The sequence below is a fragment of the Neofelis nebulosa genome, chromosome 14 (genome assembly GCF_028018385.1).
Source record: "Neofelis nebulosa isolate mNeoNeb1 chromosome 14, mNeoNeb1.pri, whole genome shotgun sequence".
Classification (NCBI taxonomy): Eukaryota; Metazoa; Chordata; class Mammalia; order Carnivora; family Felidae; genus Neofelis; species Neofelis nebulosa.
The window spans coordinates 83,210,578-83,226,009 of NC_080795.1; the positions used below are offsets into that span (position 1 = coordinate 83,210,578).

At 61.8% G+C, this 15,432-nt stretch overlaps 1 protein-coding gene across 3 annotated transcripts; it reads right to left on the reverse strand.

Annotated features, from left to right (window-relative positions):
* Positions 1-125: 125 nt before the first annotated feature.
* On the reverse strand, positions 126-13,262 carry TONSL (tonsoku like, DNA repair protein). Of its 3 annotated transcripts, none has more exons than XM_058699462.1 (26): positions 13,152-13,262; positions 12,962-13,057; positions 12,539-12,681; positions 11,744-11,927; positions 11,263-11,392; positions 10,923-11,094; positions 10,723-10,837; positions 10,041-10,186; positions 9,788-9,940; positions 9,427-9,552; positions 9,105-9,285; positions 7,776-7,858; positions 7,584-7,673; positions 7,162-7,234; positions 6,921-7,084; positions 6,723-6,846; positions 5,835-6,583; positions 5,663-5,739; positions 5,107-5,260; positions 4,942-5,020; positions 4,082-4,383; positions 3,750-3,921; positions 2,854-3,029; positions 2,259-2,332; positions 1,602-1,735; positions 126-384 (listed from the first exon to the last, which is right to left on the reverse strand). In XM_058699462.1, exons 1-26 carry the CDS (start codon positions 13,174-13,176, stop codon positions 194-196), a joined length of 4,113 nt encoding a protein of 1,370 aa, XP_058555445.1. In that variant the 5' UTR covers positions 13,177-13,262; the 3' UTR covers positions 126-193. The 3 variants fall into 3 exon arrangements, with proteins under 3 accessions (XP_058555445.1, XP_058555446.1, XP_058555444.1); XM_058699463.1 differs by having other exon boundaries at positions 3,750-3,813; positions 5,663-5,742; XM_058699461.1 differs by having other exon boundaries at positions 5,663-5,742.
* Positions 13,263-15,432: the final 2,170 nt, after the last annotated feature.

Consider the following 15,432-nt stretch of genomic DNA (forward strand, 5'->3'; position numbering starts at 1 on the left):
TGCCCTCTCCGCGTAACCACCAAATAACCAGAGCTGCCCCCAGTTCCAGCGGGCTCTCAGCTCCCCTACGGCAAAGTGAACCCCCGCTTTCCCCCTCCCACCCGCCTTCCAGGCAGCAGCGGGGGTGAAGGCAGCAGCGGCGATCGTTTATTTGAGGCGAGGGTGGGTTGCAGGGCAAGGGCAGCGCCGCCTGTCAGAGGCGCCGGTAGAAGAGCTGGGACCCTCGGTCCAGTGTGCACGCACTTCCAGGCTGGCCGGGCAGCAGCTGGCGCAGGGCGTCACGGTCCTCGGTGGAGAGGCGTCTGCTGCACAGCTGCAGCTCCTGGAGCTGCGTAGTGATCCTGTCCCAAAGGCCCAGGCCCAGGGGGCCCTGGACAGCACAGCCTGCAGGGGGGGAGGGGGGAGCTGGTCTCAGGGAGCAGGCCCCAGCGAGGTAGACGGGGGAATCCCGCAGGAGCCAGTGGCGTTCGCAGTACACCTATGGAACTCCCAGGACTGTGTTCTTTTCTACCAACGTGGCCCTCAGGAAGAGGCCACTTCCCCTGAGCCCCAGGGGCTACAACCAGGTGCTTGGGCAGATACCCAGGAGAGGCCCACTAACACCCTAGGAAGGCGTGTGTGCTTCCAGAGAGGCCACCGGGTCCGTGGGCTCCTTTCATAGCCAGTAGGCAGGCAGGAGGGAGACTGGCTAAAATAAAATGCTGCAATCACATCTGTGCCTCTGACAGTTTCTATGACAATGCCTGGGGTCTTTCCATCTGTAAAATGGACACTATAGGAATGCCTATGGGTCTTAAGAGGACAGACACTAAGCTGTCAAGGTTTGATCTCCAGGGAGGCCAGAGTGCCCAACAGGCTCAGGACCCTAGGGAGCTAGGGGAGAGGACAGGTACAGATGCCAGGTGTGTGGGAAGCAGCCCCTTAGCTGTGTGCAGATATCCCACCAGCTTGCCTTCAGGGCTGCCTTCTTGGAGGAGCCGGCTTGGCCTTGTGGGGTGGGAGTGAGGAGCAGGAGGAACCCAGGGGTTCCCTGTGTACACACCCACTCCTAGTCCTTATCCTCCTAGAGGGCAAAGCCTGGTACTCTCCTGCCCCAGGCCCTGGCTGGATGTGTCGGGCTATTGGGTGGCCAGTTTACCAAATTAATGTCTCCTGGGGTCATCGTCAAGGCAGCTCTGGTAGGGTACTGTGCCTGCGTGTGGCCAAAATGAGAATACACAGGCTGGGAAGGTAGAGTCAGGGCAGGCCCTGCCTGGAAGTGGGAAAATCCCTCGGTGGCAAGTTTTTGCCATCCTGATCTTGAGCTCTGTCCTTTTGCCAATGGTAATTAGGAAATCCTTGTGAAAGGGGACCCACCCCCGTCCCCCCACCCCAGTCACCATGGTCTCTGAGGTTCAGGCTGCACAGGCCAAAGGCAAAGCCCCCATGGTCCTCCCTGCCCTGTGTTAGGAACCGGGCTTATACCCCCTTCCAGTCACACTGGTCACTGTTCCCCATTGTATCTAACTAAAGGAGCCCAGCCCACCTTTGCCATCTGGCTGGTAGCAGTGACAGCCCATTTAGAGGAAGCACCAGGGCTTCGGGTAGGTCCCCAAGCTCACCTGACAGGCCAAGGAAACTGAGGCCTTGGGGCCGCACCTGGAGGGCAGACAGGAGCTCCTCCAGGCCAACACGGCCAATCTCAGGGTTGGCAGACAGGTCCAGTGAAATGAGTGAGGGGCAAAGAGAAAGGCATCTAAGACAACAAGGGAAGAAATAAAGGGGTCAGACTCTAGGGAGGGACGCCCCCAGTACTGCAGAAAGCTGCCCCAGACAAACCACAGCTCTGGGAGCCACAGGCCAGGCCCTATAGGCTCCGCCCCAGTATGCACGGGTGCAAGTACTTCTCTAGGGCCAGCTGGACACTGCCAAGGGCCAGGACCATAGTGACCAGGCCTGGGTATATGCCTCCCTGGCTTGGGTGCCCAACACCGCCAAGAGCCAGCTGAGGCTGGAGGGTCATGAGTGGCCCCGGTATGGGCTGCTACAACAAAGGGTAATGGGAAAGGCTGTCAGGAGCCTCAGGAGTACGGGAAGAAGAAACACAAGGAGGCAGGCTTGAAAGCTGGAAGGAGTGAGGGGAAGAAGCTGTTACTACCAGGGCCTTGGGTAGGTCCCCAAGCTCACCTCCCTTCCCTGCCCAACCCAGCGCTCCAGGGTACTGGGACTTGAGATCAGACTCCCTCAGAATAGCGCAGGAGTGGGTGGCACAGCATTACCTGCTCAGTTCTCTCACTGCCTTGTCGCCCAGGTGGTTTGCAGACAGGCTCAAGTGAGTCAGAGCACAGCCTTCCTAGACACAGCAGAGGCCCAAAAGGAGTAGGGTTGAGTGGGGCACCTACCCTCTCTGCCTCCCAGTAGAGGACCCAAACCCAGGTCAGATACCTTCCTTCTTCCTCAGAAACAAGGGGCCAAAGACTGCCTGACCCCCAAGGCACCAGAGGGGAGCAGCATCCCTTCAATGTGAAAATCAAAAGGAAACGCCTCCCCTTCTAAGTCATACTCGACATGTGAAAATCATAGGGATCAGCCCCACATGGAAGAGTCAGGGGAGAGAGCCCTAGGAAGCCTGGCCAGACCTTGGGATCTGCCTGGGGTCCCAGGCACCTTTCCTGCTGGCCAGGAATTCACAGCCCGAGGCAGGCAGCTCTCCCAAAAGCTTCACCCACAGCTGTTCTTTCTGAACCTGCAACCCTCTTCCCAGGCTGCTCCTACCCCCGCCAGGTCTCAGGTGTGGAACTGTAGCCCGGACAGCCCAGCCTTGCTTTGCCATGGCACCGCCCCCCCCCCCCCCCCCACCAGCCGCATACATACCTTAGTCAGGAATCTGACCACAGGCTCCACGAGGTCTGAGTCACTCTTGCTAGCTGCCACAGAGCTAAGCTCCAGGCGCTGGAGGGTGTGAGCGGGCAGGCTCTGCAGGGCCTGGGCCAAGGCACTGGTGCCCAGGATGTTGTAGGACAGAGACAGTGTCTTCAGGTGCTTGGCATCTGCACGGGGGACCAGAACCACTGTCAGCCACACACGGCCACCACCCCAGCCCAGCTGCAGTCCTAGGCCCAACACCTTCATGATCTCTCTGGGGAAGCTATCATCCCTGAGATTTTGTGCATGCAGAACTGAGGGAACTCCCACCTGGGGTTTCCCAGGCAGGGAGGGGACAGGGCCAGACTCCTGAGCCCACCCTCTCCCCACCATCTCTGGGCTACCTGCCTCCCCCAACCCAAGCCAGGATGGAGTACCTGAGACAGGCCCTGAGCCAGGGTGTCTGTGAATGATGGGGTGGGGTTGGAGAGCACCTCCTGCTGCCCTAATCCCAGCCTCTCCTCTGCTGTTGCTCTCACATCCCCAAGCCCCACTTCCTAGCCCACCACTTCTGCAGAAAGGCCCCCTGGAGGACTCCTAGTTCCCAGTCTCTCAGTACTGGGACCACCGCTCTCCACGGCCTCGGTGTCCGTGGTGGGATCATCTAAGGCAAACAGAACGCTAAGAGCTGGTGAGAATAGGGAGACAGGGACAGCGGCCCATGGCACGTCCTAGGGGAATGACCCGAGCCCAGGAAGACCTAGCACATTCACCTATGTGCTCCTAGACACCACGCCTGGTCGCCCGGGGCCCCTCTTGCTCAAGGCTCTCTGTGCCCCTGGACATGCCCTTCTGATGGCAACTGGAACCCTGGGGCCAGGGAGTGGACATGCCCATCAGCTCACCTTGGAAGGCACTACCTAGGGCTGCCTGGTGGCTCAGAAAGAAGCTGGGGCCAAAGCCACAGGCCTGGAGATGCAAGGTACTGAGTGAGGGGCAGGCTTGCAGGATGAATGCCAGGGCCTGACCACTGCCATCCCCGAGAGGGTTCATGCTTAAGTCCAGCTCCTCCAAGTTCTGTGGAAGACATGGGCCCCCTGGAGAATCTGGTCTCCTTGCCATCCCAAAGCTGGGCAGAGGTCAGCACTTGCCACTGCACCTTCCCACCCAACGACGGGCTGAATGCAAACGTTCTGATGCCGCCCTGTTGCCAGCCTGCTGCTCCCCATGCCTCTACCTGCAAGGTGGTCTGCCCCAGGAGGCCTGTGGCAAGCTGGCGTAGGCCTTCAGGGCCCAGGTGATTGGAGGAGAGATCAAGGAGAATCAGGCCAGGCATGGTGCCCAGGGCGGCCAGCAGCTCAGCAGCACATCCATCCCCCAGCCGGTTCCCTGCCAGGTGCAGCTCCCGGAGAGCCGCGTGCAGCTTCAGGGCCCGCAGCAGTGGGGTGAGCTGGGTCTGGCGCAGGGCCAGGGAGCAGGCGCTGAATGAGGGGCCCGAGCCCTGGCACTCCATGGCCTGGAGCACCTCCTGGTGCTCCTCTGGAGGGGGGGATATAGCGTCACCAGGACCAGAACCTGCCGTTCTGCCCTGGGAATCCTGGGGGGGGGTCAAACCAAACATCTCCCTCCTCACTCATGAGCCCTGGGACACCCCAGAGGTGCTGCAGAGCCCAATCCCACAAGCCTGTGGGCCCAGCATCACTTGAGCCCCCACGCATGGCTGGTGGGTGGGGATGTCCCTTCTCTGACTTGTCAGGTCCTCTCGGCAGGGCTCCAACCTCTGTCACCGCCACATCTCAGGGCCCGAGGCAAGCTCCCTTGGAGAGCCACCCTGGACCTACCCTTCAGTGGCTCTGGTGACTCTATGCCATCCCGCCTCCCACAGGGCCAGTGTTGGGGAACACCCACATGTGTGGGCACTGGGCAGAGGAGGAACTGGGCACTGGGCACGAGGCCAGATGTCGGGGGCAGGGTGCCTCGGTGGATATCTAGGGCTCTGGGACATTAGGCCCACAGACCTGGGAGTGGCACAGGAAAGTGGACCATGAACACCCAGCCCCTCTGCCCAGGCCACTTCAGGCTCTCCTGGGCTCCTACCTTGCTGCAGGCTCTGGCAGGCCCTGCGGTACCGGTCAGCCAGTGGCGGGAGGTCCCACGAAGTCACCTCAGCCAATACCTGCAAAGCACCGTCACTGAACAGCCCCGGGGGCCCCCCACGCTGGGGGCTCTCCTATGCTCAGGGCCCAGGCTCCTACCACTCACCTCCTCGTTGCTCTGTAGCACATCAGGGATGGGGTCCTGTGGGGCCAGCAAGGCTCCCTCCTTTCGCAAGACGAGCCTCGGCAGCAGCCCACAGGCCTGGCAGTAGCGCTGGGCAGCCTGATCAGCCAGCCAGGCCACAGAGTGGACCTCCCTGCTGCAGGGACAAAGCGGAAGCTGAGCTGGCCAGGTCCCTGCACACACTGAGGAAAAGCCTCTAGGGTCCTGCCATCTCTAGGTCTATAGCTCTTCTGTCTGGCTCCCTCCCCTCCCCTCCCGCTGCCCCTGCCCAGGACATGCCCGTGCTCTCTGCAGCTCTTCCAAGCTTTTCCTAGGGGCCACGGGGCCTGACCTGACCACTCCAGTGCCCTGTCTATGCTCCTGCGGGGCACTCTTACCCTGGCCTGCAACCTCACGTCGGCTATGGGAGGCCCCCTGGACAGCAGGGTGACGCAAGTCAAAGTAAGCCCTTGTGACCCGCGCCATCTGATCTGCAAACGTGAGGGTCCTCCCAGGGGTGCCGGGGAAGCTGGGACTCGGAGGGCATGTGACGCCTTACCTGTGTGGGACGGGGATGAGGAAAAGACTGTCCTGAACTCGCACTCGCACCCGGATGGGAGGGGGCAAAGACGGACCCTGCTGGGTGGGGGCAGGGCACAACAGCCTGAGTCAGAAAACACAGCCGTCTAGCCTCACTGCCCCCACCGCCCCCACCCAGGGAGTGCACCCACCGAGGGCTGGCCCACCACAGGGCTCTTCTCCCCACTGGGCCCCGAGGCCCTGGAGACATCTGGGCGCCATGGAGGCTCTGCAGCCGAGCTACCGTCTCCACCTGCCCTGACCCGTGTACCGCAACTCCTGAGACGGGGCAGCCGGCTCTGCCTGGCCCGGGCCCGGGGCCTGCTGGAGCTCTTGTTGCCTGACCCCGAGGCACTACGACCGGTACTGTCACCACTGCCCGGGGAGCGGGGCAGATGGCCATCCTGGCGGCTGTGGAGCAGTGGTGAGTCGTCCTCCAGCCAGTCTGAGGCCAGACACTCCTCTTCAGGGATGAGCGCTGGCCGTTGCGGGGTGGCCTCCTCTGGACCCCAAGGTGGGCCGGACCCCAGGCGGCAGCTCTGGGCACTGCCCACGCCTCGGACGCCCACCCAGGGAGCACTCGCTGCCGCCGCCTCCCGGTTGCTGGTGGATCCGGGCGTCCAGGCTTTGTCCTGTTGTGGCTGGACAGAATGCCGGGGCCTCTTCTGGTTCGGTCGGGGGGTGCCTGGGTTGTCCTCACCCTCTGAGCTGCTACTGCTGGCCAGTTTGTGCCTGCTCCTCCGAGGCCTGGTCACAGCTGGAACTGTCTGCCCCAGAGAGACCCTGGCACGAGCCTGAGAGGTCTCTGGGGGTCCTGGACAGGGGCTCGAGGGAGGAGAGACCTCAGGGTCAAACAGATGGTTACGTGGAAGAGCGTGGGGAGCCTGGGAGCCGTGGGGAGCTGTGGGGAGATAGAATCTCGTGTGAGGCAGTGTCCGTCACTACCCAACCACCCATGCTAAGACGTCACTTGGAATCAGGGCCTAGGGCACTCTCAGGTCAGGGAGAGCCGTCCCCAGGGGCAGAAGGTCTATACTTGCCTCGGCCTGAGGGGCCCGCCCGGAGCAGCCTCTCCATGGCAACAGCCTTCTCTCGGGTTTCGCTGTCCAGATCCTTGCCATACAGCTTCACCCACTGCTGCAGTGTCTCCAGCGGGCTATGCCCCTGCGTGGCGGTTGGCTGAGCAGGGCTGGCAGGAGCACCCCACCCACCACGGCCTGGCCTGTATCCCCACTCACCTTCGTGGTTCGGAGTGTGACTGACGCTCCCCGTTCAACGAGCAGTTCAGCCACCTCGAAGTGGCCACAGTTGAGGGCATCGTGCAGAGGGGTGATGCCTTCACAGCCCTGGCCGCCTGGGTCATCTACCACAGCCCCGTGGTCCAGCAGGAAGCGGACAATGTCTGTGGGCCAGGAGATGTGAGCTAGCTCCCAGCCTTTGTTGGCCCCCGTCCTCGGCATGTACCAGCCCCGTACTCACCCAGATGCCCGTAATTGCAGGCCTCATGCAGGGGTGTCCAGCCACAGTAGTCCCGAGGGTTCAGGGGGTGGCCCTGAGACCAAGGATGGGAAGGAGCCTAACCTGAGTATCCCTCAGGCTGGCCTCACTGTAGGGCTCTGAGCTCCCAGGAGAGCCAGGGTCTGGGTCTCAGAACTCAGAACGGGCCCCGTAAGTCTACCCTCGGGCCTGGCTCTGCCCTGGCCTAGGTCCTAGCAGAGAGAGATGCTCCCCACACAAGATGCATCATCTCAGGGAGGCCCCTGCAGGGACTTGTGCAGGCCCAGCAGCCACGATGCACCCTGCAGCCCCCATGCCCTGCCCTATCCCCTCAGGGAGACAGTGCACCCCAGGAGAGAGTCCCCGTGACCCACAGAGTAGCTAGAACGAGGCAGCAGACCCACCTGCCTTACAAGGTCCTGGACGCGACCCAGGCGGCCCTCGATGCAAGCTCGGTGTAGCAGAGTCTCCCCAACGTCATTGCGCCGGTTCCACTGTGGACAGTTGTCCCAGGACAGGAAGCAGAGGTGTGAGGGGACCAGGCGGTCCTGGCAAGCGTGGGAGGGACACACGCAGTGCCCCCACACCATCCTCACCTTGTTCACCCTCTGCCGGCCCAGGCAGGCCCGCAGCTCCTCGTCCTCCTCCGGCTGCTGGGACCAGCCCTCAGCATCACCCTCTGGAACAGAGCCCGGCCCACTCCACGTAAGCCAAGCCCCCCTGTCCCCAGGCTCCCCTCACCTTCCAGGCCTGGAGGACGGGGGTCCAGTGTGGACTGCTATTCCACTCCCAGCCCTGTCCGTGGTTGTTCCTCACTCGCAGACCCCCGGCCCCCAGGGATGCACCCGACCTTTCTGCCCACCTGATCCCTGTTCATCACGTGCTGACCCCATGCCCAGACCCCACTCTGGAGATCCCCACCCCAGACTTCTGTCCCCTCCTGGGAAGCACCCTTGTTGGGCCAAGTCACACTCGCGTTACAAATAGCTCATCCCGTGAGCCCAGGTGCCCTCCACCTGCACGCGCCTGACCTTCCTGTCTGCATCTGCCTCCCCCAACTCGCTTGGCTGACCCCACTCCTCTTCTCTGCTCCTGTCCTCTACTCCCTCTGCTGCTGGTCTTTGCTAGAACCTTCTTCTACTTCACGGGCTCCTCTTACGTGACCACTTGCTGAGTGGTATTACCTATAGTTCCTGCTTTGGTCCTCTAACTCTCCTCTGGCTGCCTACACCCACATACCAGGGACACGCAGCCTAACCCCCTTCTAAAGCATGGCATAACCTTCCCACAGCCGTTGGCCGCTAGTTCTGGAAGAGGTTCTGGAAGCCCCTCAAGTTCAAAACTGAACTTGTTCCTTGTGGCCCCAGGGACAGGTCTCCCACCTCCCGCCTCTCAGCCAGAAGCGAGCCACCGGCTTGCACCCACCAGCCTGGCACCCCCTGGGTGATGGCTCCAGCCTATCCTGCACACCCACCTCCCACAAGGCTGACCCTGCCAGCCTTGAGAGAAAGCCTGCACCAGCTCTCAAGGGTTTCAGGAAGTGCTGAGCTCCTGTGCCTGGCAGCCAGCGTGCTGTCTCCACTCCCCTCTTGTCTGCCCTGTGCCCTCCTCTCGTGGTGCCACTTCTCCAGGTCTGACCCTGCACCTCCTTCCCCAGCAGATACCCACTAGCCTTCCCATCACTGACTCCTCCAGGAAGGTTCCGGAGCTGCCCCAGAGCCCCCCGCCCCCACTCCCCTCTTCCATCTACCAGCACAGACCGCCCTTCCTCCACAAGGCTGAATCCTCCTGTCGCGAGCCGGTGAGCAGCCCCAATGAGGACTCCACCCTCGCCCGGCCCAGCCCAGGGCCCAGCCCCAGCAGGTGTCAGGGAGGAAATGCCACGGGCAGCTGACATAGGGGCCAAGGCAGCATTCGGGCCTCACCACTCTCCGAGAGCTCCACGTCGCTGGCCTCGGGGGTGTCACCATCACCCTCCTCCTCCTTATCCTCGTCCTCCTCCTGGTCTCTGGGCACACTCAGCTCCTGCAGCCTGGCTTCAGTGCCAGGGGCCTCCTGGGGCTGCAGCCTTAGCTGCACGCTGTGGAGGTGCTGTAAGACCTGCCTCTGAGGGGCAGGGGATGCCCAGTTCAGGGCTCCAGGGGCACTGGACACCCTGAACGGGGAGATGGGGGTGGGGAACGAGGACAGGCAGGTCGCAGGAAAGCTGCACTGGGGGGTTCCACGTGTGTGGATGGGCTTCTGTACCTGCAGCCAGGGCCGCTGGGCCTGCTGGGCACAGCTGAGAGCCTTTTGGAAGCATGGTGCCAGCAGCTCATAGGCATCGCCGGCCTCCTCTCGGGATAGCGCAATGTTTAACCAGGTCTTGGCCTCCTGGAGCAGGAGGAGGAGGGATGAGCTTTGTGGCTGCTGCCCACCCCATGGAACTGGCCCCGGCCAAGGCCCAGCTCCCTCTGCTGCCCACACGAAACAGGAGGACGGCAGCCCTAGAAAGGGAATGCCTGTCCACACAAACACTCGAGAGTGGCGATCCTGAGGCAGAGCCGTGGAGACCTACTCGCACAGCCCCTCTGCACCCCGGGTGGGACCGGACGCCATTACTGCTCACCTCCAGGGCGTCGCCACCGCGCAGCCTCAGCTCCTGTTCATAGTGGGACACGGCCCGGCGGTGGTCCTTCATGTCTCCCGAGGTGGCGGCCAGGGACACGTGGATGACGGCCAGCTCGGGCCCCGGCCTGCTTAGCAGCTCTGCAAAATACAGCTGTGGAGGCAGTGACAGCGAGGCCAGGGCTGCCTCACACCCCACCAGCCCAGAGTGTCACGACCGCCCCTTTCCTCCCGCCCCAGCAGGGGACGCACACCTGCTTCTGGTAGGCCTCGGCCGCCTTGGGGAAGTCGCCTGCCTTAGAGAACAGGTCCCCCAGCTGCTCGCAGATGCCCATGGCACGCTGGGGGTCACCGGCCTCCGACTCTTGCAGCTGCTGTTGCAGCTGGACCACTGCCAGCACTGCAAGAAGAGCCTTAGTGAAGAGGGGACACAGCGTGGGGCTCCGACCCGACCGCCACCTGTGAATCGTGTGCCCTGGGTGGGCCGTCCACTGTCTCTAGGCCTCTGCTCGCCCCTAGGTAAGGGGGCAGTAACAAAACACACCTCGTGGACTTACTGCATGGACCAGGAAACTAATAACTGACACCTTGAAGAAGCACCTGGCGCACAAGGGGAGCTGCTAGCTCCTGCCACTTGTCGGTCCTCACGGGCCACACGCGCCGTCTGCTCTCCCATCCTCTCTGGCAACGCTTTCGTCTCCGCCTTGCCAAAAAGACCCCGGCTCGTCTATAAATGCCCAGCCAGCCTCCTGAGCACCCTCAATGCGTCCCTCAGTGTGTCCCCCTCTGACACACCATGCTGAAGGCTCAGAGAAATGGGGGACTCTCTTCCCAACAAGAAGGGGGTGGGGAGCGGGAAAAGGCCTCACTGATGCCGCCATCTCCTCACCCCTTCCGGGGGAAGTTCAGCACCCTGGGTCCCCTTCCAAGGCTCACCATATTTAAGGGTCCGGCAGATCGCTGCCTTCTGCAAAGGCTTCTGAAAGCTCAGCCTGTAGGCTTTCTTCAGGGCTCTTTTGGCAGCCAAAAAGTCCCCCAGGTCTTGGAAGATCTGGGGAAGAAAAGAAAGGTGAGACTGCAGGCTCCCTGGAGCCCGAGCCCCTCGGCAGGCAAGGCCCAGAGCTGTAAGTGGGCACCTGCGAGATGAGCACACAGCAGTCGCTCTCCATGAGCTCCTTCCTCAGGGCACGTGCGCACTCACGGGCCCCCTCCAGGCAGCGCATGGCCTGGGAGTGCTGCCCTCGGCGCCAGTGGATGGCACCCAGGTTGTAGCGGGCACGGAATAGGTCCTCGTAGAGGCGGTTCTGCCTGCGGGAGGCGACAGGGCTCAGAGTGACTGGGGGGCACCCAAGCGCTGACATGTAGCTGCCGATGCTAAGCCAAGCCTGCTCTATGCCACAGACGTGCGGCAGGTGAGCAGGGAGGGCAGGCGGTGCTCTCTCAGGAGGCTCCTTCCTCCAGGGGCAGAGGCCTTACTCGGCAAGGAAGATGCTCTTCCGGAAGTAGTCATTGCACGGGGCCATCTGCTGCAGGCTCTCGAAAGTGAGGCCCAGGTTGAGGTAGAGTCGGGTCCTCATCTCACTCAGCTCTCGCTTGGTCAGCGTCCCTAGAAGATGCCCCCACAAATCCTCAGTGCCTCATCCCCGCTTGGGGTATCTAACTCGGGGTCTGTGCAGCCTCTCCCCCACCCCTCTTCCTGTCTCTTGCTGTGGTGACGAGCTCCTGCTGTAGACAGAGCGTGGGAAGGAGCAGACAACGCCCAGACGTGAGGCTGTGGGGAGCACAGGCCATGCACCTCCTCATGGGAGGCTTTGAGGACAGATCTCAGCCTAGCAAAGGGTGGGCCCAGGCAGGGAGAACCCACCATACAGACAGAGCAGACACTGGAGCTGTGGCCTCCTCTGCTAGCAGGTCAGGAGGCAGAGGTTGGGAAGGCCTGGCCTCTGAGGGCCCTCACCCTGCAGCTTCTCGTCCACAATAGCCAAGCTCTTCTCAAAGGCAGTCTGTGCCTGCAGCAAGGCGTCCTGTGACTGACAGTGGTCATAGATGTCCAGGTAAGTGCGGCCAATGGTGGCCCAGGCCCTCTGCAGCTCAGTATGATTAGACAGGGAACGGGCCAGCTCCAAGTAGCGGTGCTGGTGCTGGGGTACAAAGGAATGGCCATTGTGAGCCAGCTTCCACCTCAAGCAAATCCCATATGTACCCCAACTCCAGGAGGCGCCTACCTCTGCCAAGGAGAACCCCCTACGCCCCTCAAATCCCCACAGAGCAGGACAAAGCCAGGCTGCGCAAGTCCCATATCCTCTGTGCCATGGGCTGCCTGTGCGGACAGCGGTGCCACACTCCAACGAGCCATCATCATCATATGGAGGAGACGCTGACTGGGAGTCAGCTGGGCTGCTGCAGCCCCACTCGCCAGGACCCGAGCAGGCCCTTTGTGGACAGTTGTGCCAACTCCCCAGCGGGCCCACAAACACAGCTCAAGTGTTATGTTCGTTAATGGTTTGTGGGGCCAGACTCCCAGGCTATGATGTGCCTACCCAAAGACCAGACTACAATTCCCTGACACAGGGCTGCCTGAGGAGGCCACGTCCAAGCGTGTCCCCCTCTAGCCAGAGCCCAAGACAGTGAAAACTGCTTCTCTCCTCAGAAAGGGACAATATCGAAGTGTGGGCTCTGCAGGGCCGGGTGTGGTCAGCATGGGTGCTGGGGGTGGGAGTGGGCGCTGGGGGTGGGAGTGGGCTCTGCCCACCTTCAGGGCAGCTGAGTAATCCTCCAGCTCAGCCAGTCGCTCTCCGATCTTGCGGTGGGCCACGGCACAGCCCAGAGGGTCATCGATGCTCTCCAGGAGCTGTAGCTCATGCTGGTGCTCTCGCAGGGCCTCTGCGTAGCGGCCTGGGCAGGCAGGCGCGGCAGGCTTCAGCCCTGGCTGGGCAGTCGGCCACAGGCTGCGAGGGCGAGCGAGGGCGAGCGAGGGCGAGCGAGGCCGTGGCCGGCCCTGGGCGGCCGGCTCAGCAAGGTTCCTGGCCCCGGCCCTCGCCTTCCGCCCCCCACCTCCCCGTCCCCGCTGGCTCACCCGGTCCCCCATCCCTTCCTGCCCCCCAGGGCTCCGACCTCCAGCCCTACAGTTCTCCCGGCCCTGGACCACAAGCTGGGCCAGGCCCGGGGCACGTACCATGGCTGGCCAGGAGCTCCCCCAGCTGGTGGGAGAGGGCGGCCTCGTCCCGCAGCTGCCCGCTTCTCTGGGCCTTGGCCTTGGCCTTGCTCAGCTCTGCAGAGAGAGGGAGACGAGGCAGGGACGCTAAGCTCCTTCGCCTGAGTGGGCCAGACCCTCTCCTCGCCCCGCATTCCGCCCGGAGACTCACGACGAAGCTCGCGCTCCACGTTCATCCTCGATCCGCCGCGCGCGGGGATCCGGACTTCCCGCGTTCCCTGCCGCCGCCGCCGCGGCTCCGCCCCCGCCAGGCGGGGGGCATCCCGGGAAATGTAGTCCAGCCGCCCGAGGCATCGTGGGAGCCGTAGTCCGGCTGACGTCCGGTCAGGAAGGACGGTGAGAGGGCGGCGGGAGGATCGGCACCTCCGTAGGCTCTTGGGGTCGCGTGGAAGCTGAGCCCCATCCTCACCCATGGTCCCGGCCCCGCAGCCGCCCTTGGGGTGCGGTCTCCTGCGCTCGTGCTGCCGCTAACCACTCACACGCGCGCAAAGCCTGTCTGCGTGAGCGACTTTACTTGGGAGACACACCGCCTTCATATAAAAGGAAATGAAGGGATCTATGATCAAATACCCTTGAGTACTTGGATATGTGCATGTAATCAAATACGCCCCTTTTCACAGAGCCCGCGGAACAGCCGCGAATGCAGCCCCAGAGCCGTCGCGTTCAAGGACACAACCCCCCGTGTTTTGGGGGGAAAAGGGGGATGGATGTGTCTTCCAAAGTGAACAAAGTACTTCTTCCTCAGTGCGCACACAACGAACTCTTGAGGGCTTGGTGCACCCAGGCCTCAGACCTCTAAATGCCTGTCCTGTATCCACTGCTTTGAGGAACCAACACCTGCAATGCCTTAGAGGTTTCAGTCCCCACTACACAGCGCATTCAGCCCCGGATGCAGGGTGATGAGACTGGTGTCCAAAGACCCCAGGGGAGGCCCGGAAAGAGTGTGAGGTAGCTGCATTTATTTTCTGTGGAAGTCAAAACAGACCCAATAGGGTAGAACTCTCAGCCAGTGGATGAACCATGAGGCCCACAGTGGAGGAAGTGAGAGAGGGGGTAGATGGGTCTGTGGGTCTAGGGAAGACTGCCCAGGACCGGTGATGAGGGTGCAAGGAGTGGGGGCAAGGGCAAGTCTGAGGAACTGCAGGAGATGGGAAGTTGGATCCAGGGAACCCTCTTCTCTTGGAAGGGTGAAGGGCTCTGCAGGTCCCTAGTTGGGTCTGGTGGGTGGGGAGCACAACAGGGAGGCCCTGAAACCAAAAGAGCTGCTTGGAGGGCAGGCTGCTGGAGTGTGAGGAGCACAGTGAGGGGTAAGTGGAGATGTGGTAGGGGTGAGAGAGCGAGGCCAATGGGGGTAGAGACTGGCTCAGCTCAATAGGCCAAGGGCAGAGACTGTGTTGGGGCTCCCCTTCCAATGTCAGCATTCACAAGACAGCCCAGAGAGGACCCCACTTCTCTATGCCTCAGCTTTCCCACTGGTCAGACAAGATGTGTACGTGGGGCAGTACTGAGCAGGGTCCAAGGAGTGGGGGCCGGCAGGGGCAGCAGCTGAGTCCTGCCCAGGATGCTGGCTTCACCCAGGGAAATGCATCCATGAGGCTGGCTTTTCACATAAGGAAACACAGACAAAACATGGTTTGGAATTTTTTTGAAACTATATAGTTACATACAGAAAGTATCCAAAGAGAACGCAGACCACAATAGTGACATGTAAGTCATTTCCCACAATGATAAAAACACCTCTCGCTTTCCTCTTTAAAAAATTATTTTTATTATTTTTGCAAATGTCTCACTTGGGTGAACTGAGGGATGTAGTGCACATAGGGGAGTGGTGATGGCGGAGGGGGCAGCCTGCTGTGTGCCCCCAGGCCTCCTCCACATCTGCCAAGGTTGCACCCCCACTCTCTCTAGCTCAGAATGCCAAATGCCAAGGGGTCCTGGAGACAGACCACTGGTGTTCTCTCCTAACAAGGAGGTTGGGAAATCCCCAGTAAATCGATGACCCCGGTGAGATGCCACAAGTAGGTTTGTGGCATCAGCTTCCAAGAGTGGCCACGACACACTACAGTCTCCCAAGATACCTGCCTCCACCAGGATGTAAGGCTCAGCTGCTGGGGTGAACGTCAGAGTGGAGGCTGTGTTGGGCAAGGCGATGCTGGGATGTATTACTACTCCTCTTGGGCACCCCCCAGACATGCCCTTGGGCTGCCAGAAATAGTGGACTGTATGCCCTCGGCAACCCGGGAGCCCTGGTGCTGCAGAGCCCAGCCCATCTACCACCCCCATCTAAGAGCTGCTAGCCCTAGGACTGTGGGGACAGGGCGCAGAAGGCCCAGCTGGCCTTGGTTTCTCCCTCCTGTGGCCCCTGGCCTGGTCCCCTCTGGCAGCCACATACCTGACCTGCATAGAGATGTTGCCTCCCACCCTACCCCACC